Source organism: Ylistrum balloti, unplaced genomic scaffold (assembly GCF_031769215.1).
Source record: "Ylistrum balloti isolate Yb309-2 unplaced genomic scaffold, AGI_CSIRO_Ybal_v1 Utg372074, whole genome shotgun sequence".
Taxonomy (NCBI): domain Eukaryota; kingdom Metazoa; phylum Mollusca; class Bivalvia; order Pectinida; family Pectinidae; genus Ylistrum; species Ylistrum balloti.
The window spans coordinates 26,528-50,448 of NW_026783000.1; the positions used below are offsets into that span (position 1 = coordinate 26,528).

At 34.0% G+C, this 23,921-nt stretch overlaps 1 protein-coding gene across 1 annotated transcript in view; it reads left to right on the forward strand.

Moving 5' to 3' along the window:
• The window catches only part of LOC132564217 (receptor-type tyrosine-protein phosphatase kappa-like), a gene marked incomplete at its 5' end in the record, with an annotated part of 49,366 nt that extends 25,445 nt beyond the window's left edge, over positions 1–23,921 (forward strand). The window contains 23 exon segments of the mRNA XM_060228890.1: positions 7,168–7,263; positions 10,303–10,398; positions 11,555–11,644; positions 11,786–11,848; positions 11,851–11,913; positions 12,992–13,109; positions 13,585–13,736; positions 14,136–14,335; positions 14,939–15,026; positions 15,236–15,312; positions 16,729–16,765; positions 17,134–17,231; positions 17,492–17,620; positions 18,030–18,175; positions 18,570–18,705; positions 18,993–19,139; positions 19,354–19,453; positions 20,209–20,282; positions 21,039–21,164; positions 21,447–21,563; positions 22,277–22,434; positions 23,263–23,398; positions 23,842–23,921. Of these exon segments, the coding sequence (XP_060084873.1) occupies positions 7,168–7,263; positions 10,303–10,398; positions 11,555–11,644; positions 11,786–11,848; positions 11,851–11,913; positions 12,992–13,109; positions 13,585–13,736; positions 14,136–14,335; positions 14,939–15,026; positions 15,236–15,312; positions 16,729–16,765; positions 17,134–17,231; positions 17,492–17,620; positions 18,030–18,175; positions 18,570–18,705; positions 18,993–19,139; positions 19,354–19,453; positions 20,209–20,282; positions 21,039–21,164; positions 21,447–21,563; positions 22,277–22,434; positions 23,263–23,398; positions 23,842–23,910 (2,516 nt within the window).

A 23,921-nucleotide genomic window follows, 5' to 3' on the forward strand; every position in this document is an offset into this window, starting at 1 on the left:
ATTAACAATTGTTCTTCTGGTGTCATAATGATTATCTAGACTACACCAGGCATATATTTGTTATGTGACAAATTAAAGAAGACATACATTCAGGATATGCACCACGATAAACCATGCGTTTTCACATGCTATTAATTGACATCTGTTCATTTAAGCACATATACGGTTTTAACTGTTGTGTTCTAAGTCTGATAAAATCGCTCCTTAAATTGCAGTATCAGTTTACCATTGTCATGATGAATTACAAGCCCTACTTGATCACCTATATTTATTGTGTTGAATTACAGGTAATATAGCTGCTTTAAAGTCTGCCCAGCAAAGCAGCAACCTACATACGGGAAAATGGCTAGCAGAAGCGGCAGTGGATACTTGCACAAATACATATATAGCCTCTGGTTGTTGTACACACACGTCTGTAACTGGAAATCCTAAGAACGCTTGGTGGCGTGTAGATCTAGGACAGATGAGCACCATTGACACAATACAAATAATTTATAGAGGTAAGTTTACGTAACATTAAATATAATATTGATAAAATGTGACATCAACGATGTTCGGAAAAGGGTTGGGATGGAATGGGTCCCTGATCAGATAGGTATTTATCTATGTTCTGATTTGGAAATAGAAATGCATCACATAATAAGGACATCACGATGTCATTGCTTCAACAAACCAATCGACAAAATTTGCTATTAAAAACTCGCATTCGGAATTTCGAGATATAAGACTCTTTAAAAATTGTCTCTGTACCAAACTGCAAAGCAAAAATAAAAAAAAAAATGGTTTATTTTCTTTCTGAAAGGTGAGGAATGCTCTCCACATTGACAGCTATTCCATTTCTCAGGTGAATGAGCCAATTGATTGAGTTGTCGATGAGGAAATTCGCTGTAATTACTTTAAATACTTTGACCTCCATTTAGGCTTGGGATTATGTTAAGTTTTTTTTTAACAATGTACATCTACATGTGGTCTGCTGTTCAGAATGAATATTTTTGCACACGTTATCAGCTTGACATTTTGGATTAAAAACTATAGTTATTTTGTTATGACAAACCCCTACCGATGAAACTAGAATGTAAGAAATACAGTATCACTGTTAAATTTTTAATATCAATACACCTGATTATTGAAATATGCTACAAATATTTCATTTATACTTTCTATGTAAAGGATTATCAAGACAACAAAGAAAATAATGTCTTGCCAACAGACTTAATCTAAAATGAAATTCGATATAACGGAGGCAAATACGAATACAAGAGAGGCTAACACGGAGACCGTCGCAAAAATACAAAGAGAATACGTTCAGATGTTCCGTGATGGTAAGCTACTTCTGCTTCGCCGTCGACATCTAACATGTATATCTTGGACAATTCGAGTCAGTTAATAGCACTCTGTAATCAACAACGAGACATACAAACGAGAATCAAAAACTCCAATGTAATACAAAAAATAGAATATTGTTCAATGGTATCAATATGCCGACCAATAAACTCAATCATCAACATACTTCTCCAAAAACATCTAAGAGAACATTTAAATTTGAGGCTGTCACACTGTACACTACCATGGTCCATTCTAAAGTAAAACAATTCCTTCGTTCTCTTGTTATGAGGGCTTTCTTTTCCAAAAAAGGGCGAGGGGCGGTATACGTGTATCGCTGTAGGCTATATTTAAATGTATTTCATGAACAATACCCCAAAATAAAATAATAATGATAATAATAATAAAAAAACAACAACAACAGAAATGATCGAGTTTCCGGGTTAAACAATCGTCGTGAAGTTTAGAGTGATGATCTTTAAACAGAGTTTTACTATACCTATGTCGAGTAAATGTGACTCTCTGTTGCCTGACTTGCTCTGGTTTTCATATGAGGCTAAATTTATCGAAAGACTAATTAAAACAGGAAACATGAATTAGGGTTTTAGTCACAGATATATTGATGACGTCTTGTCTGTAAATAACAAGATATTTATTAACCATTTCTATCTGGTATACCCAACATAATTGAAGATGATGAATTGACAGCCTCTCTTACATTAGCAGCTTATCTATTGTGACTTCTCCATATCTAGACAGCAAGATTCCTATATCCCCAACCTATGGGTGTACATGGTAGTTTACTTGATACTCAAAGGTCTGATCTCAGTTTCACGGTGCTTGTGCAGAACGATTAATGACACACTTATAACATAGGTTTTCAAAAGATGCAGGTTGATGGAAATCAGTCTTACGGTCACCATTGATCTCTTTGCGATACCAAGCTGGACGTATTTGACAGTCGCTAGCTTTCCAGTTAGTTCTGTTGCTTTACGCTTAGTTCTCATTTGAGTGCTTGATACGAGAGGAGTCATCGATGAAGCAGAAGACGCTTACTCTTTCTGACCACATAGTATCATTCTCCACGTGCTTTTTCAGGAGACTCTCTAAATCTTCCATGAATCAACAGTTTGCACTAGTTTTATTGAATTTGATTTTGGATTAGAATTATGTTAACATGTTTATATTTTCTTGTTTACCAGTACCCGACCTTCTTAAGATCTATGTATCGACGAAAGGAATTTTCTTTCTCTCTCCTGTTCAGTTGTAAAGTTTATGGTGTTTTAACCTGGTTTTAGTGAGATGTAAGATTGTTCTCCTTGTCTTTCCTGACTGCATCCAAAGTAGGCTCACTGTTTTTTCCTTGTTTTATCTTGTTGAAATCGCTCATGTATGATCTTTATTGTCTTATGAACCGGTGTGATTGTTAAAAGGGCTATAATTTCACATGAATTGTAGTAATCTTTCTAGTGATGTCAGTCAAATCTGAAAGCAAGTAATTTGAATTCTTCACACACAATATTCTATTTTTCGACAAGTTGCCCAGTGATGACTGCCACTCGTTACGGTGCCCATTTGTAGGAGTGGATAGTGTGGCTTATGGGAAGGGAGGGATGTTTTCTGTCTTTTGGTGTACAAGTTGCCTGTTTATGTTGTTCATAGCTGAGGGTATATTGATCGATTGCCACTTACGTTTTGGCGTGAATCTTCATTCGGTATATCGGTATATGTTTTTGTCATTGAGAATAGTGGTTGCCTTTTTCATCGGCAAACTTGTCCATAATTGTTGCTCTGCTCTTTTCTGCTGGTTTAAATCATTATGGATGATTCTTTCTATTAAACATTCTTTGGACCTTTCCTTCCGTCCCTTATGATGAATGCCTTTATATTTAGTTATATATGTCAACTTAAAGCTACTTATATTTAAAAGGCATTTTAGTGAGGTGCCAGCACTCGGTCGATTTCCTTTCTTTTTGTGCTAGTTTTCTGCATTTCTCGCATTCAGCACGCATTGTAAAAAGGATTAGAATGCTCTTTAGGTTTAATTACTTTATATTCGTCCAGAATGTTCTCAATGTTGTTATGTTTGTCCCCAGACCATTAATGTCATTGGTTGTTGTTGGCAGTTTTAACACTATCAACTGTTTTTACAAGCTGAATAATCTGATTAGACCTCATTTTAACACGCAATTAGGTTCAGAACGGATAAAACATCTCACTTCTCCCAGACCGAGTGCTGTATCAGAGTAATGAGGTGACGAAAATACGTTATGGCAATTCCGAACACTGGACAGTTAAGATTCAGTCAAATTCTTGATTTTTCGAAAGGTGACAAATATTTTTCAATTGCAGAACATGGAAAGGCTGTTTAACATGCCATTGCAGACAGTTTAAAAAACACTTGATCTGACCGCACCAAGATAACATTGTAACTAAAAGTCAAAAATCATTTTCTAATGGAGATGAGATATGCTTGGAGGTCGAATTTTTGGAGATTGTAATTAAATGTTAAGTATTAAATAATGTCTATGAGTTGCAGAAGGTACTCTCGTTTTCATGTGACAGTTCAACTACAGTTATTTGCGAAATATTATTGGCTTAAGTTCCTAGCCTAATTTTAAAGTTGTTAGCTAAACGTATGGCTTCCGTCGAATCGCATCTCATGTCAGTAGATAAAAATCACATAATAAACTTCAATTCAATTAAATTCCAAGAAATCCTTAACTAATATGATATGATTGAAAATTGATCTCGAGTTGACTTCCCTGCCTTATTGCCTTTAAATATTTTATTTACTGTACAGCATGATATTATAGAAGCTCGTTATGAAGATACATTGGAAAACTGGAAAACTGGAAAATTGTACAGCAGGACAACATTTCTAAGATACGCGGGGATAGGGGTTGCGGGGTGGGTTGATGTAGAAAAGCCTATCCGTGCCTTTATTTCAAACCTGTTCATGATGGAGTCGGCATCAAAGAAAATACTACTGTTGTTAGTGATTTTTTTTAATGCAGTATTCTTGGCTTGGTGTCAACGAAAGATTTCAGTATTTTCTTCCGAGAAAACAACCTGCGGCAAAAACATAATAACGCAATTGTATAGACTGAATAATGACTATTTTACATTTGACATATTTTCAGCTAAATTTGAGAAAAGATTAGGAGGTTACCAGCTTTATATATCTAATAACACGGATTACCGAACAAACGGTGTCCTTTGTTATGAGGATACGAGTACTACTGAAGTAACGGTACAACTGAATATAATACATCAGTGCCCGTATGTAGGCCGGTATGTTACTGTCTACAACTACAGAAACGATCCACCACGACACACCTGGTATGCTTCTCCAGCTGTGCTGGAGTTATGTGAGGTTATAGTTCTTGGTAAGTACATCTGTTAATCCTTCGAAATTATCTTTAGTTTTAGTAAAGATTATTTAAATAATACAAAAAATCTACATTAGATGTACTAAAGAAAATTCATTATATACAAATGCCATGCAAGGACGTTATCCTTTGTCCTGTGAAAATTAAAATTAAATAGCGTTTTATAATGCATTTTCTGGCAAGAAAATTTCTCTTTTGTTATTACAACTATTTCGTTTTCTTCCTCACTGTCTGTCTTTGTTTATATGTGTCTTTTTGTGCATTTCTCTCTGTTCTCTGTGTAGCGTGTTTTGTGTGTATGTTTATCAGTCCACCTTTGTCTTGCAAATTGCCTATTTCTCTCGATTCGTCTTTCTCTGACTCTGTCGATCTGTGTTTTTCTTTAGGTGTCTCTATAGCTAAAAGTCTGTTTCTACCTTTCTGTATGTATCTTACCTCTCTTCCTTATCTGTTTCTTTTACTCCCATATATGTCCCTTGGACATTAATTTCGTGCTGTTTACTTGTACTTAACCAAAGTCACACTCTAGATGTGCCCTTCGAGGTTGGAGGTAGTCAACACAAGTCCATATTATTGTCTGACTCTCTACCATTCTATTGCGTGACTTTTTAAAAATTATTTTTGCCAGGCTTTTTTGCTGTTAACACCAATTACTTCTTCATCATTTTACACTCTTGTATGATGTGAGATATTAATAGATTCCAAAGCATCAAAGAATCTTAGCTTCTGAGTGCTTGAAAGCAGGAAAGAAAGAAAGCAATAGAGAAAGAAAGATAGCAGGGAAACAATAATATTTACTAATCTTTTCTAGGCATATGGTGTAAAAATATGTTTGAAAATCAAACCTGTATTCGAAACGTTTTATTATGTTCACCCTTAGGATGTGCAGCAGGCCATTACGGTGATGGCAACTGTGTAAAGGATTGCCCAGAAACTTGTTACGGAGGCAACTGTAACCCGAAATCTGGCTCCTGCTTTTGTAAGTTTATAAAATAACATACCAGTACAGTAATGAATTCTCAAAGATATGCTGATCTCATTTTGCGATTCCTTCTGAAAGTTCTATAGGTCATTCTGCTACAGACAGTTTATATGTATCACATACTGCTGATAAATGTGCGAATGCGGATGACTTATATGATTGATGTATCCGACTGAGTGTCTTAAGAGGAAACGAATTATGAGGCCTCCTGCACAAACCATGGTCTTTTTTATTTTCTTTTACAGGACATTGAAACCAGAATTGATTTGCTGCCCCAATAACAGCTCATTTGATCCTTTCTTTCTTTGTATTATATACTACCTGACGATGTAATTTTGTCTCTGTTTCATGTTCTCTGTATTTGATAAAATTTGATAATAGTTTGAATCTTTATAAAGGGGGCCGAAGTGGCGGGTGGTTAAGGCGTCTAATTCTAAGTCATTCTAATTAATGGAGGATTTGGGGCAGTCTCCATTTATCCGAGAAATCTTATTGTTTCTATCGGGTTTTTGACGTAATTTATGAATATAGATTTCATGATTAGAAACACAATGACTTACGAACAATGAAATAAAAAAAATAAAAACCCAAAATCCTAAGGTAATTGGAGATCATTTCTATGTCTCAGATTGTGTTTCTGGAAAATATGGCGATATATGTGATCAAGACTGTTCTGCGGACTGTAAGGATAGCTTGTGTGAGAAGGCCAACGGAAATTGTTATGGTGAGTGGATACATGTTGATTATATTAGAAAACATCATTCGGATAAAAGCCTTAAACATCACTACAATGAAGATATAAGACATGGTATATCATCTAAACACTAGCGACGATACCGTTTCCATTGATAATGAAACTGTTTGCATTTGGTTCAATAGGATGACGTCTTCGTATTCACAACATGAAAACACGCACTTTTCTTGTTAGCATGAAAATATGGCAAGTGATAAATTACTGTAGTTTTCATGACATATCTAATGTTTGACTCTAGTCTGAATTTCCCTCCGATTATAATTTCACTACGTGTTCTTACAGCTTCGGTAGATTATGCCCGCAAATTATATCACATATCTAGAATTGTTATGTGTACTTTCCACTGCTCAGTTTCCAGAATACGTTTCTATCTCATTTATATTGTATACATTATCATGCCTTCTTAGGTTTTTAAATCAATGAAACGTTGAACCATTTTCTAGGAAGAAATATTAAATGTGCATTCTGTTATTGTTTTTATGATATTTGCGACGACCATGCGAGGAAAAATAACGACGATTTAAAGGGAACCACTGTTATCTCTCCTACATCACTCCCAAACACCTACAATATCAATTCAAAATGAATAAGAAAGTTATCCTTTAGCAGCAAAAACGAAATAAATATGTTCCTATTGACATAAATCATGTGAAGAAACCAAATGTTGCTGTAACTAATTAGATATAGAAATATGAAAGATGTTTCCATGTTATCAGAATGTATTCCTGGAAAGTATGGCGATACATGTGATCAAGACTGTTCTGCGGACTGTAATAATAGCTTGTGCATGAAGTCCAACGGATACTGTATTGGTGAGTAATGTATTATGTGGTCTAATTTTGGCATTGAAATCGACTTACCCAGATGTTCGTTTGGTCATTTATTACTGAAAATGAATTATCAAAAAGAAGTTGCAATAGTTCAATAAAATGATATTGTTAGACCGCAATGCTTAGATTCCCTTTAGTTACGTGGTTATCAACTTCCAGATTCGAGAAATGTAGATGGTCATTCTAAGCAATGGAGGATTTGGGGCAGTCTCCATTTATCCGAGAAATCTTATTGTTTCTATCGGGTTTTTGACGTGATTTATGAATATAGATTTCATGATTAGAAACACAATGACTTTCGTATAATGAAATGAAAATAATAAAAACCCAAAATCCTAAGGTAATTGGAGATCATTTCTATTTCTCAGTTTGTGTTTCTGGAAAATATGGCGATATATGTGATCAAGACTGTTCTGCGGACTGTAAGGATAGCTTGTGTGAGAAGGCCAACGGAAATTGTTATGGTGAGTGGATAAATGTTGATTATATTAGAAAACATCATTCGGATAAAAGCCTTAAACATCACTACAATGAAGATATAAGACATGTTTTTCATCTAAACACTAGCGACGATGCCGTTTTCATTGATAATGAAACTGTTTGCATTTGGTTCAATAGGATGACGTCTTCGTATTCACAACATGAAAACACGCACTTTTCTTGTTAGCATGAAAATATGGCAAGTGATAAATTACTGTAGTTTTCATGACATATCTAATGTTTGACTCTAGTCTGAATTTCCCTCCGATTATAATTTCACTACGTGTTCTTACAGCTTCGGTAGATTATGCCCGCAAATTATATCACATATCTAGAATTGTTATGTGTACTTTCCACTGCTCAGTTTCCAGAATACGTTTCTATCTCATTTATATTGTATACATTATCATGCCTTATTAGGTTTTTAACTCAATGAAACGTTGAACCATTTTCTAGGAAGAAATATTAAATGTGCATTCTGTTATTGTTTTTATGATATTTGCGACGACCATGCGAGGAAAAATAACGACGATTTAAAGGGAACCACTGTTATCTCTCCTACATCACTCCCAAACACCTACAATATCAATTCAAAATGAATAAGAAAGTTATCCTTTAGCAGCAAAAACGAAATAAATATGTTCCTATTGACATAAATCATGTGAAGAAACCAAATGTTGCTGTAACTAATTAGATATAGAAATATGAAAGATGTTTCCATGTTATCAGAATGTATTCCTGGAAAGTATGGCGATACATGTGATCAAGACTGTTCTGCGGACTGTAATAATAGCTTGTGCATGAAGTCCAACGGATACTGTATTGGTGAGTAATGTATTATGTGGTCTAATTTTGGCATTGAAATCGACTTACCCAGATGTTCGTTTGGTCATTTATTACTGAAAATGAATTATCAAAAAGAAGTTGCAATAGTTCAATAAAATGATATTGTTAGACCGCAATGCTTAGATTCCCTTTAGTCACGTGGTTATCAACTTCCGGATTCGAGAAATGTAGATGGTCATTCTAATTAATGGAGGATTTGGGGCAGTCTCCATTTATCCGAGAAATCTTATTGTTTCTATCGGGTTTTTGACGTGATTTATGAATATAGATTTCATGATTAGAAACACAATGACTTACGTATAATGAAATAAAAATAATAAAAACCCAAAATCCTAAGGTAATTGGAGATCATTTCTATTTCTCAGTTTGTGTTTCTGGAAAATATGGCGATATATGTGATCAAGACTGTTCTGCGGACTGTCAGGATAGCTTGTGTGAGAAGGCCAACGGAAATTGTTATGGTGAGTGGATACATGTTGATTATATTAGAAAACATCATTCGGATAAAAGCCTTAAACATCACTACAATGAAGATATAAGACATGTTTTATCATCTAAACACTAGCGACGATACCGTTTCCATTGATAATGAAACTGTTTGCATTTGGTTCAATAGGATGACGTCTTCGTATTCACAACATGAAAACACGCACTTTTCTTGTTAGCATGAAAATATGGCAAGTGATAAATTACTGTAGTTTTCATGACATATCTAATGTTTGACTCTAGTCTGAATTTCCCTCCGATTATAATTTCACTACGTGTTCTTACAGCTTCGGTAGATTATGCCCGCAAATTATATCACATATCTAGAATTGTTATGTGTACTTTCCACTGCTCAGTTTCCAGAATACGTTTCTATCTCATTTATATTGTATACATTATCATGCCTTATTAGGTTTTTAAATCAATGAAACGTTGAACCATTTTCTAGGAAGAAATATTAAATGTGCATTCTGTTATTGTTTTTATGATATTTGCGACGACCATGCGAGGAAAAATAACGACGATTTAAAGGGAACCACTGTTATCTCTCCTACATCACTCCCAAACACCTACAATATCAATTCAAAATGAATAAGAAAGTTATCCTTTAGCAGCAAAAACGAAATAATAATGTTCCTATTGACATAAATCATGTGAAGAAACCAAATGTTGCTGTAACTAATTAGATATAGAAATATGAAAGATGTTTCCATGTTATCAGAATGTATTCCTGGAAAGTATGGCGATACATGTGATCAAGACTGTTCTGCGGACTGTAATAATAGCTTGTGCATGAAGTCCAACGGATACTGTATTGGTGAGTAATGTATTATGTGGTCTAATTTTGACATTGAAATCGACTTACACAGATGTTCGTTTGGTGATTAATGACTTAAAATGAATTATCAAAAAGAAGTTGCAATATCAATGAAATGATATCGTTAGACCGCAATGTTTAGATTCCCTTTAGTCACGTGGTTATTAACTTCCGGATTCGAGAAATGTAGATGGTCATTCTTATTAATGGTGGATTTGGCGAAGTCTCCATTTATCTGGGAAATCTGATTGTTTCTATCGGGTTTTTGACGTGGTTTATGAATATAACTCATGATCAGAAACACAATGTAATTGCCATACGTATAATGAAATAAAAATAATACAAAGAAACCCAAATTCTTTAGGTGATTGGAGATAATTTTTATGTCTCAGGTTGTGTTCCTGGAAAGTATGGCGATACATGTGATCAAGACTGTTCAGCAAACTGTAAGAATAGTTTTTGTGAGAAGGCCAACGGAACTTGTTTAGGTGAGTGAATGAATTTTGCTTATATTAGACAATATCATTAGGACAAAAGCCTACAACGTCACTGAGGATATAAGACATAGTATATCATATAAACTCTAGCAATGATAATGTTTCCGGTGATAATGAAACTGTTTGCATTTAATTAAAAAGAATGATATTTTGTGTTCACAGCATCAAAATACGTCGTTTTCTTGTAGGTTGAAAAATATGGCTAGTGTAAAATAAATAGTTTTCATGACATATATAATATGTACACAGCATGTGTTTTAAAATGGATATCTTAATACAATTTGTTGGCAATTCCCAAGAGAACAGTGCAAATAGATAGGATTTTGTGTAAAATGGCTGATACAAAGTGTCACAGTCTTGTTGTCAGACGTGACATTTTAGTTATCTAACGGCATTTGTATTTTTTTCATTTTTGATGGTATATTATGTTTCGGTGACCAATTGCATCCATAAATGATTTCATATACGTCATATGGCCACGTGATTCAATCGGAGAAATCGGCTGCCTTGTAATGTATAGAGGTTCGTAATTGCTGCCTGGACGTTATAACACTAGGGGAAATTTTGTGAAAAATCATAAAATGAAAAGTGAAAACGGAATCATCTAATGGGAATATAAATAAGGAAAAATGCAATTTTGAAATTTAAATGTGTATATGTTTCCCTTGAGTTTAAAGCGACAATTTCATTTGTTTGGATAGCTTGATACTGTATTTGTTGAAGCATGAAGTAAATTTAATGAATAAGAAAAAGTAAAGAGCTATTATTAAAAAATAATCCATTGTTATTCTTCCTCTACTTAAATTATATCGTAAAACTACATTCATGGGTGCATGTCCAAGAATGTGAATAGCATATGTGAAAACATATATTGAGAAAAACAATCCCCCCAAAAGAACACAATTGACATTTTATCATGACAGCATGAAAATCAAGGTTGACAGGTAAATTGAAGTCGCCTTGATATCTAAACTTTTTCCTCGGAATGATTTACGGGAAGTCAAATAAATCATTTTTGTGTCTTTATCTTTATTTATATCAGATGTAAGACAGAAGCGTTATTGTTTATCAAACTGTTAAAGCAGATTTCTTTATAACTTGTTATGGAACCACTGTTAATAGGTTAATGAAATTATTTCAATAACAGGATGCGTTGATGGACTTTATGGGACAAACTGTTCAATGCCCTGCAACAGCAATTGTTCCGAGTGTTATCAACAAAACGGTGAATGTACAAGTAAGTACTGCCAGTAAACCTTCTATGAAATGCAATTGAGTATTTGATTAACTTTGCATAAAGTTTAGTATTGGTTAGAGTTATTGATCTGCTTTCTATATTCTAGCAATATACACCTTTTCTTGTTTCGTTTCTCAAAAGAATGCAAGCCGGGTCTCTACGGAATGAGTTGCAACACGTCGTGTGGCCACTGTAGTAGTTGTAAAAAGACACTGGTCTGTGTGTGGATGAATGTGATCCTGGATACCAAGGACCTTACTGTGAAACAAGTAATTTTCGTACTTTTCGTACATGGTAGAAATGAAGAAGTTTGATCTGTATAATACACAGTTTTAATATTTAACTACGATTGCTTATCTAAGAATTTTTTTACTTTGAATATGTAAATTGAAATATATATCTTTTCCTACAATGAAATCAACATGGACAGCTTTCTACAAATTTGTATTTTAAGCAATATATTATTAATATTCCGGGTGTAAATTTTCTCCTCCGGGATAGCGACACCATGCACCCAGTGGGTCAAGAATTTCATGAAAGAACTAAGCAACTGACAAACAACATACAAATTCGCGACACAAGGTTTCAATAAATACAGTACCATGAAGAATATGAGAAAGTTTTACGGTCGTCATAATGATCGCATTTAGATATATTCCACCTCTTGGTACTATATGGAGCTTTACGTGCTGATGCTCGTTAGTATGCCTAGTGGTTCATTGTTCTGTAACTTGTTCTCATTCGAAAACGTAACAGTATTTGCTTGCATTCACCAAGACTTACATAATGCGGCAGAGGTCGCTTACTTTTTTTTTAACCCTTGTCTTATTTTTCTCGTACTTTTCTCCGTGTAGATCTTTCCTTTATCATATTTTGCCTTTATTCCATCAAATTTGAGTTTGATTTAAGATTAAGCTGAGATGTCGGTACCTTCCTGGTTGTTGTTGTTTAAAACTGCGTTCTTTGACATCATGACCAAATATTTAATATAAGTTGCCAGCAATATTTAGTCGTGATATCTACGTGCCAATTTTGCTTTATAAAATAGAAAGGTGGCAGTTCATTTTCTCGGAATATATGCTTTTTCTGTCTGCTGCTTTGGCTGATAAAGTCTTAACAATCATCTACATGTTTCAACATATACTGATAATAAATCTTAATTCCGTGCATAGGAAAACAAATATCACAAAACGAACATTCAAAACATTGAAGTATTTTGAAGCAATAAAATGATTCGTTGAGTTTAGTGTTGTCGTGTCGGTATATCTTCCATCATGCTAATCAGATAGAGAGAAAATATGCCAAGAAGTTATATATGTACCATTGATGCTTTTCCCTTTTCGCCAGGACAAGATCAGAGGTCAGATACTCCTGGAGCGGTAGACACAGGGTCAATAGTCGGAGCTTTAGTAGGCGTGGTTGTCGTCCTTGTCATCGCCGCGGTCATAGTTGTCATCATCAGGAGGTAATTCCACCGTGGTTATTCAACAAAAACATAATTATATGTTAAACGACCTCACTAAATCAAATGAAAGTCTTATTATTTTCTCTACTTTGAATTTCCAAGTGCAATTGTTAAAACAAGCAAAGATATCATCGAACTGTGCTCTTTTTTTACTTCCAAATTAATTTGTATCTTGTTCACGACTTATCTGAATTTGCAAACAAAAGAGATATATATTTTTCAGATAAAGAATCGTATTAGAAAATGCAGTTTAGTATTAACCTCATGAAACATGTCAAAAATGGAGATAAAAATATTCATTGTGTAATTCATTGTATTCATTTTAATACTTTCAAGCGTTTAACAAAATGTGAAGACAATCACTCTTTTTCGACTATTCCATCATTGTCGGTTTTTTCTATGAAACTGGTAAATTCAAGATATTTCTGATCTTGATATGATTCATGTTTTACAATTACTCACCTTCTATATATAGACGGCGACTGAGTGCCAGTAAACAAGACTCCTTCGATGATATAGGTCATCACAAAGACTACGATGGGAATGTGTACGACCAACCATTAGAGCGAGTAGACTCGCATGCTGACAGTGGTATCGCTGAAAGAAACGTCTATAGCAATGCTTTAGGTGATATGTTTTTCCCTTGGCAGAGTACTTTAAACTTATTTGTATAATGTATTTCAGCAGGTTACCCGCTGGGTATTGAAATAATCAATCATAGTCACGATTTACTAACTTTCAAAATGTTATCATTTATTGATTTACATGTATAGCATATGATGAACATTTTTTAGTTTCACCTAGGACAGCAAAATGGAGACAATTTCCTTTCTGCTAAATAGCAAAATCTTACTTGCCATATTTCCAAGCTATAAGATTTTGTCTGTATTTTGAGTAACGGTATCACACTCTATACATTAAGTTGAAACTATTGATAAATAATAAACTATTGTTTGCTCTGAATAAAACACAATGAACCCTCGCATACACACATATACATACCTTGTATGTTGAACCTAAATGCAGTGCCTGACGAAAAACCAGACGAACTACCAAACGACTCCGCCAACGTATACGTCAATGCTGAAAATGTGTCTAGGAAATCAGACATTGGAGATAACGTCTACTACAATTCCGGTCCTGTTGGATTTCCTGTTTCTGACCTCAAGTCTTTAGTAATTGCTAAGATGAAAAACAAGTCAAAAGCCTTCGAGATTGAATACAAGGTATGCTCTTTATTAAAAGTATTTATGTCTGATCACATTTATATGTAATCAATTGTCTATTTTTTATCACCATTACATAATTTATAATGCACCAAATAATTAAAGTACGTTTTACTTTTTTATTTATGTTCATGCTATTTTCTTTTCTAACTAACTTTAACTTAGGGAATATAAAATAAAGAACACGACACCTCGATCCAACTTTCCACCAAGCTGTATGATAAGCGTCATGAGTTCAATTCCTACAATGAATTGTCCATTTCGGGATAGCAACAGCTCTACGTTTTCAACTTACGGTGTCGTAATTTATTCGATATTGAATCCCCTGTTCCCAATATCACAATTTTCTTGGAAGGTGTTGGTGACTGATAAAATCGTAATTTTTTTTATGATTTCATTGATTGAGATTTTGAATTGTTGGGAAAATGACGACACTTACTTGGTTTGGATGTCGTCAGTGACGCGAAAACACCTTATTTGTCTTTTGATGATATTTTGCACTAGTTTCATCGAATCTGAATTAAGATTCTGTTTGCATGTCGTTTCTATTTTTATATATCAATTCACTATCCATATATGATATATATATCATGTTCATTGTAGTCTATACCATATGGAGCTTTACATGAGCATAAAATTGGAATGCTTCAACAAAACAAAGCCAAAAATCGATTTAAGACCACGTTTCCCTGTGAGTATCTCATGTTTGTTATCCAAAAGACAAAGAAAAGAAAGTGCACGAGTATATACTTGGATCTTAGATTAGTAGAACGATATGAATTATTGCTTTCAAATAAATATGAAAAATATCTAAGTTTTGTATTGTACATATTCATTCCTTCTAGTCATCTAGATAAATCTAACTAATATAATGATATTCATTTTATTCTTCTTCAACAGATGACCATTCTCGTGTAATCCTTGGCACAGTTGGGAACGACCCGCACTCAGACTATATCAATGCCAATTATATTGATGTAAGTATAATTTGTTTTCAAAGTCATCTAGACATTGATAATGGAAACAAAATCATTTTTCGGGTTTTCGCTTGTTTATGATCTCGAATATACAGTTGGTCATTAGGGACCACTCTTATCTAAAATTAGGGCCTAGGTTTGTTTTCAAGGAACATTTTCAATGACAACTTTACAGGATATATAGGATTTTTTTCAAATTATCAACGAAACTATACACAATCGACAGGAATAGACATTTATGGAACCGTAAGTCCTGTATCAACACACGTGTTTAAAAAGGCATTACCAAAATCTAGAAAAAATATTGACTTTAACTGTTTCATATTAGCAGAAAAGTCATCAAATTACCAAAAGTTAATTGATCAGAAAGATTGACTCATCAACTTTTTATGTGAATAGAATGCCAACATCAGGTAAAAACACCTCACTTCTATTACAAGCTATACACAAGTTGTGTCGTCTCTTACTATTGAGTGAGTGGATACTATTAACATTAGCAACATTTTACGCCATAAATTCGTTCAAGCTATCTTTCTTACACACTTTCAATTCAGAAATACACCTTTAATTTCGTAGTTATTCTAAAGCCATTGTATCATTACATTTCAACTGCAACTGATTAAGTTGATATAAGAACCACTTTCCGTCAGCTTATTTTTATTCTACATCTACTTATAACTAGTGCCCTATCAGACACACCGCACTTGACGACTTAGACTTATACAAAATGTTAAGCTACGAGAGTTTTAGAAGGGTTAAAGCATCTTGAAACCCCGTCCATTAATTGAAATATGAATTGCAACATGCTTACGGATTCCGTCGAAAACTATGCCAGGAAATGGATAAACCTTCAGAGCTGGTTAATCCATTCGGTCCCATATAGTTAAATTATTATTAAAATTAAAAAAAAAAAAAAAAAAAAAAAAAACCAACAACATATGCCAGTGTTTCTCGATCCTGATGCTAAATCCACCCTTCAAGATACATACAGCCATGCATCAACATGATATAACATAATGGCCTACCCAACATTAAAACATGCAACTTCTTGTCCGTATGTCTTACGGTCTTGAACCTGTCCATACGCTTGCCATTTTCAACATATGTCAATCTACGATGTGCCAGTTTTCAATACAGTACGATCACAGGTATGATTTACCAATAACAGTTATTTGCTGGAATTTAAATCCAGGTTATCGTTAGGTTTATCATGCGGCATCCAGTACAAAAGGTACTCAAGGTGTTCAACAAGACCTACTTCTGCAAAGATAAATAAGTTTTTATCAAAATTTTCATATTAGACTTGGTGGTTCCAAACGTATGGAGAAGTGTATATTTGAATTTGTCCGCAGCAATAATTCGTTGTCACCTATGCATGAAATTGTGTATTAGAATTTAAAATATTTTATGTTACAGAGCGCCACAAAAACTGCAGAATATGTCGCTACACAAGGTAGGAAAGTTGCAAAACGCCTTTTCACACTAATTATCTTATCAACACTTTCAACTCTGCTGCCTTTATATAAATTTGAAGAAAAACTTAGAAAAAAGGAAAGATTTTGTTTGGCTTTACTTTAATGTGACCCCAAAACTTTAGCACGTCAACGGTTCCATATCAATGCCACCAATGGCTTGACCGTGATGACACCGCTATTAGTGGCTGTCAACATTCAACCTGTAAGTCACATGTCTAGTTTTTGCTGTACTTTGATATGTCAAAAATACAGAATAATTATAAAATACAAGGCGAAAATATTATTTATCCTAACTGAACTATTCAAATGTTTACATATTCAATTCAATAATAATTATATTGAACAGGTCCAAGGCCTGGAACTGTTAACGACTTTTGGCGTATGATCTGGCAACTTAGGACTGGCAAAATTGCCATGTTGACCAATCTGGTAGAAGGAGCAAAGGTAAAACATTTCGTTTAAAATAACAAAATATACTACGGTACTGTTGAACTTCAAAGCAACATTTTAAAAGCATACAGAAACATAAGAATGAAATAAGTGAAAATTTGAGTAGCTTCGAATGTGTAATTCTGAAGAAATATAAAAACAATGTTATGTCAAACCTCCAATAAACATTACTGCAAAATTGTTTTCAAACAATGATGTTTTTTTCAATGGCTATCATGGTTTTTTTTTTTTTTTGTGTTTTATCGAAATTTCAGCCTAAATGTGATAAATACTGGCCAGATGAGGGAGAACCAATGTCAACTACACATTTCAACATCATCCTGGATAGGGAACGATCTTATGCCTTTTATGTCATCCGGGATCTTACAGTAACTGAAAAGAAGGTGTAGTGATTATGCTGTTTTAACTTAACTGACTATTCGACCGTATCCTTCTGCTTTGTTTATTTTTATCAGCGGGTGCTCGGGTAGTGTGGTAATAATGCATGTGCTTTTCACCTGTCCGGCCATATATTTTCTTTCGAGTAGTTCGATTTTCTATTACAGCTAGACCTTTGTTGCGCTTCCACTTGAACCAACGAGAGTAATGAATAAAAAAATAACATCATATATTATTTTAGGATTAGAAACTTTGTCATGTCGGTGTTATAAAAATTAAATAATTTATAACTTGATTGCCCTTATATAGGTATATACGGTGGTGATATTAAACACGAAATAAATATTCTTTGATGAAATCAATACCTTTGTCGTTTAGTATTATTTTATAATGAACTTCTACTTATCTAATCAGACGAAGACCGTACGACAAGTACATCAATTCCATTACACCACGTGGCCCGACCATGGGACACCGGACCCTAATGAACTTGTTGTATTCCATCGTCGCGTGAAGAATTATCAGAATGCCTTAACAGGAAAGATGGTGGTTCATTGCAGGTATATATACTCATTTTGATAAAGACCATGACCTTGTGAATAATTGTCAAATCATTTGGTATTGTGCTTTTGTTTATAATCGCCATCAATTTCTCTTTCTCCCTTGCCTTTATGTGGGCTTTCGATCATGTGTCCATATTAAGCAGCAATCGTTTATGTATTTATCTGTTTTTCTCTACCAACGCTTTTTTAGTTACAATTATAATTTCTTATTGTAAGTTGTGTATCTCATCCCTGTGTCGAGAATTAATTGTATGGGCTTCTATGTCTCTCATTGTTCATCGTCACTGTAGTTCTTTTTCCCGTTTCATGGTTCATAGATCTGTTTTGTTGCCGTTCTAATATAAATCAGTTTATCAAATAACTCATTAACCGTGGATCTGCTTATGCTTAGTGCTGGTATAGGCAGAACAGGAACATTCCTTGCTCTCGATGCTCTTCTGGATTACGGGAAAGAGTTCGGACGAGTCGACGTCATGCATTACATAAAAACGATGCGAAAAGACAGGGTCAACATGGTCCAAACAGCCGTAAGTGTTTTTATACTGACATTATCGATAGTGATGGTTATACGGTTTGTTAGCCTTTCTTTAATCACTTTCATCAGATTATGTATGCTGACAAATTGACATGTAAAATGGTATGATAAAAAGTAAAACATGTTGTTGGATTGAATAAATATCAATGTATATATAGTTCATTGTGAAAAAAAAATCCCCAACGACTTGTAATGCAGTGAGTATTATCACTAACACAAACTTCACAATAGTACATTTTTCATAATGTACCTGTAATATTATGGCCATGTTATATATAGGAGCAGTACATAGCTATACATCAACTCCTTCTTGAAGCCTTCGACATGCCGGACACACTTATTTCTAGAATGGTGTACAACACGAAACTGAACGCTCTCGCCAATGGCGGCCCAACCAACCAAACAAAGCTCAGAAGGGAGTATGAGGTGATGTATGATAAAAAGATTACATAGAGATGACAATGAAGACACTTACTATTTCAGAACACCTTGTCTTATTCTCCTTGCACTTCAAGAGTCTCATTGTAATTTTTTGTTCCTAGTTTGTCCTAGTTTTTGTTCTTTCAATTCGGATTATGAATATGTTCACATGTTGATATTTTTGTTGGTGTTTTTCACATGAATTCAATTGTTGAATTAGTTGACGCAAACAATGAAGCCAAAATACAGCGAAGATGACTGTAAAGCTGCCTTACTACCAATGAACAAGACGAAGAATAAGAGTTCATCTGTACTTGCAGGTTCGTTACTACATGTAACATACATTAATAGCACCGACATTTTATATATCCTTTCAGGTATGTAACATATATAATTACCACGAACACCAACATATATGTATATCGTAGAAGGAACAAATTCGTATAGCCGTTCAATGACACCAAGTCTTCTTTAATTGTTAGCCAAAAAGCAGAGTAAAACAGACATAGACCGTACAGAGATTTATGTAATATAGAAAAACTATTATTCAAGAACGTTTAACAATTTCAAGCTAAAAAGAAGCTTCCCGCTGAAGGAGTTTCCAAGTTTTTATTTTTTTTTTATCTTTTTTTTTTTTGTCAGACCGAGTAGATTAATCAGATTTGCACATCAGATATAAACAATTGTGATGATGTGTTTGCTTTCCTGAAACCCAAGTAAAGTTATACCAACATATGGATACATTTGTAAAAAATACAAAAATTATTTTAGTTTAAGACTTTTATCGTTAACGTTTTACCGTTATCAATTTGAAACAGAAGCTATATTGAAAGAGGATGTATCATATAGCACTTTACTTATGACTCGTGCTGCCTATTTCTGGCTTCTGTACAATTTATTCACGAGATTTGCGTGATGATCAGACTAAGAAGTACAGTTCAGATGGTTTGTAAAACAAAATTGTGTCCTGTTTAGAAAGTATACGTTTTCATAAACTTATCCATTGTTAAACCAAGTTTAAACATTTTTAACATTTATTTCCATTATAAGCAACTGTTCTTATTCATTTATCTAGTGGATAGGTTCCGTGTCTACCTACGAACATATGCAAATGGTAGGACAGATTACATCAATGCCATAACGGTGCCTGTAAGTACTTTAAATGTTTATGATTTGCACTGATACATGCACGTTTTGGTATGTTAAGTTAGCTACATGTTTAAAAAAAAAACGGTCAGTGATGCAATTAGGTAATGAATTCTATGTAAAATAAATTATTTACGAAAGAAGATATTGATAATTTGTCAATTATCATTTATATCTTGTGTTTTTTACATGCCTATCGGCACTAGATTCTAAATACACATTCGGTATTGTATAATTCTTTTAAGATGTGATTATTTATTTGATTTACTAGCCTTGAAACAGTGATAGCTGGAATCTTTCAAAAACTCACATTTTCCATATGAAAGTTATGCATCATTTTGTGATGCCTTTTGTCGGTCGTTTAAACCCACTTTCTCTATCATTGGCTAATATTTTAGAATTAAGAGTAGTATTCCAAGAGCACAACTGTTAGAAGTGATTCGTCAATGTCTTGTTATGTTGAGATGGGCATTCCGATAAAAATGAATTTTTATATCTTAAATTTGTAGAATGTGATTTTATATTTATATATTGAAACATATCAAAGTAAAGTGAAAGTCAAGCCAATCCGTATCATGGTACTGTAAAAACTATAATTAAATCAAGAATATACTGTATTTCAACGTTGGCAATCACGAGAGCGAAGTCTTCGAAAGAGTTTCATATGTTACTGAACAGTTGTCCTACATACAGTATATTTGTAAAGATTTTCCTTCTCAAAATAAGGTGCCAATCGTCGTTATGTTACTTTTAATTTAGTCCTACACATCCAAAACTGGGTATATCGTCACCCAGACTCCTATGGAAGACACCGTAGTAGATCTGTTGACAATGACAATGGATCACGACTGTACAGCTATTGTCATCATAGATACTGACACTATTGTAAGTATACAGAAACGTACTTGTTTATAAATGAGACAATATAAAGAATGGTAAATCTAACTACAGATGCTAATTAACCGAAACTTTCTGTTCAAAGAGTAAAAATAAAATACTAACAGCAAATCAAGTCAGATGGTATATTCAAAGAAAATCTAGAACCGAAGATATACTTCAAACAACCCAATCTTTTTTCTGGCATAAAATTATATACAAAGCCTTATGCATTTTTGCATTTAATAATGATATAATTGTAAGCAGATGTGATGCATTTGTATGCTTTAGGACTGGCTTCCGGAGATCGGTGAGAATAAAACCATTGGTGACTATACACTAGAGCACAAAAGGAAATTGTCCACAATAGCAAACGTCGATTTGCTTGAAATTGAAATTACCAACAAGGTAACAGATTCTGTGTAAACAGAAGTATTTAAGAAAGACCTCTCAAACAAGGTTACTCAGTCTATTGTAGAAACAGATAATTGCAATAACAACATTTAAGATATATGTATTTTACTCCTATTCACTCGTTTCTACCTGTGTAATATCCAGGACATTACACCTAGGTTCACTGTTCTTGCATTACACACCCACTCTTGCAATAGAAGCATGTCCCTTCCCAACTGATGACGTCACCTGATTACGTATACACATTTGTGTACAATTTTTTGTTTCAATTTTGTTTTAATTTTGTTTGGCTAATGCAGGTACGGAGAATTTATTTTCTGTGTCAATAAGTCAATTAATTGCATAATAACAAATATAAATTTGGTATGATATAGCGTCCTCTGTAGTTCATTGTTGACCTATGAAGCTTTGTTTCCCAATATTTTAGAATGGAAAATGGAAGAAAGGTGCTCTTATATATGACAGAGTGAATGATGGGCTATTTCACCCTTGAAGTAAAACAAGGTGGCAAAACCCCCCGGCAAGGCCTCGTGCTTTAACATATTTTATGACCCCTCGGGTGGAATATCACTATACCCCAACATATGCAAAAGTCTAATATTATACCAGAAAAGTGCTAGTGTTGTATATTGGAATATACATTGTAATTAACATTCTGTACGTGGACATTGTATCTTAAGCTTGAATTTATAACTCATACATTTCAGGATAATGATTCAAGCACCAGTATTCGAGTGTTTCACCTATCCGGTTGGAATCAAGAGTCATCAGTCCCTCAGGATTCGTCAACCTTACTTCAGTTACTAGAACTTGTCGACAGCAGGCGTAAATCGGACGACACTAAAACGACGGTTGTCATGTGCCGGTAGGTGATATTACCGACATCTCCAATACATTTGATGACAACATCTTCTTTGTTTTCTGATGACAATAAATACAATGCAAACGAACATTATGTCATCAAATTAAACAAAAATATTGTTTCGATTTATCCCAATCCGATAATCAGTATAAAAAAACTAAAATGATCCAACCTCCCTTTTCTAGTATTTATGTCGTCTTTCAATTACGCTGTGATATGAAAATATCTTAGTTTCATGCTGGTATGAAAGTAAGTGCGACTTGCAAAGTGAATGAATGCGCATGATATTGAAAATCGGTTATTCTGTCGTACATGTGCCAATATCAAACTAAAATATATTCCTCCTAAAGCTTGTGATTAATTTCTTAAATGTATTTCTAAACCAAAATAAACACATATATCGATAAATTTAGTGATCTAATTAAGGATTGTCATCAAACAACTACGCGTTAGAGCTAACATAATGTGACGTCATTGAGAGTTTATTCGCGCCACTTTCAGTCATTCAAAATTGAGAGGGCCGAACGGAAATGTATAGTGTGAAACAAGAAAAACAAATTTGTTAATCTAGTTAAACTGAAGGCTCATTTCCAGGTAAATAAAATGAACTCCTTATAACACAATAAAACTCCTCGGGTGATATTTATCAGCAAACGTGACGGTTTAAAGCGATAATGACTCAAGAACACTAAAGACCTTCGATTCGCTTAAGAAGGACATTTTTTGTGTTTTCTTTTTTTGCAAAGTTATTTTCGTTTTAAGCATGATAGGGTTAAAAGTCTTTATATGTTAAAATCTCTATATGATATACTTGTGTCCTTTACGTTTCAGAGATGGGTATACACAGAGCGGTCTGTTCTGTTGTATCAGTAGTGCTAGAGACCAAATGAAGATTGATGACGAAGTAGACATATTTCAGATTTCTCGCCAGCTCCTTGCGAGACGTCCGGAATTCATTACGTGTTTCGTAAGTACAGGAAAACTTGCACATGTTTCTTTTCTGAAACATATCTATCTCTATATTCGTTTCATATTGGGTGCTTTCAATGACATACATATCTATAATGAAGTGGAATTCATGGTTATAAAAAAACAACAACAAAAAACTGAATACTAGGAGGCGTTGTCTAATAGAACATCAAACCATGATTAGAAAGAAGATCGTCGCTTTTAAAATCAGTAACTTGTTCCGCCAATAGCCCAAAATAATTTACACATAATGTTTATACTAGTTTTTAAATATTATGTAGACAACGAGCGATAAATGATGTTATTATGACAATTCGCAAACTATGCACCCGTAACATTTTTTTCCATTTGCACTTGATAATAAATTAATAAATATCAGCTAGGACTGATTATACGTGTTATTTTGTACCAATTCACATGTTGGTAATTGTTTTTGCCCAGGACCAGTACCAGTACTGCTACAATATCATAAGGGACTATATGGACACCACGGATGTGTACATAAACTGAAACATCAACGC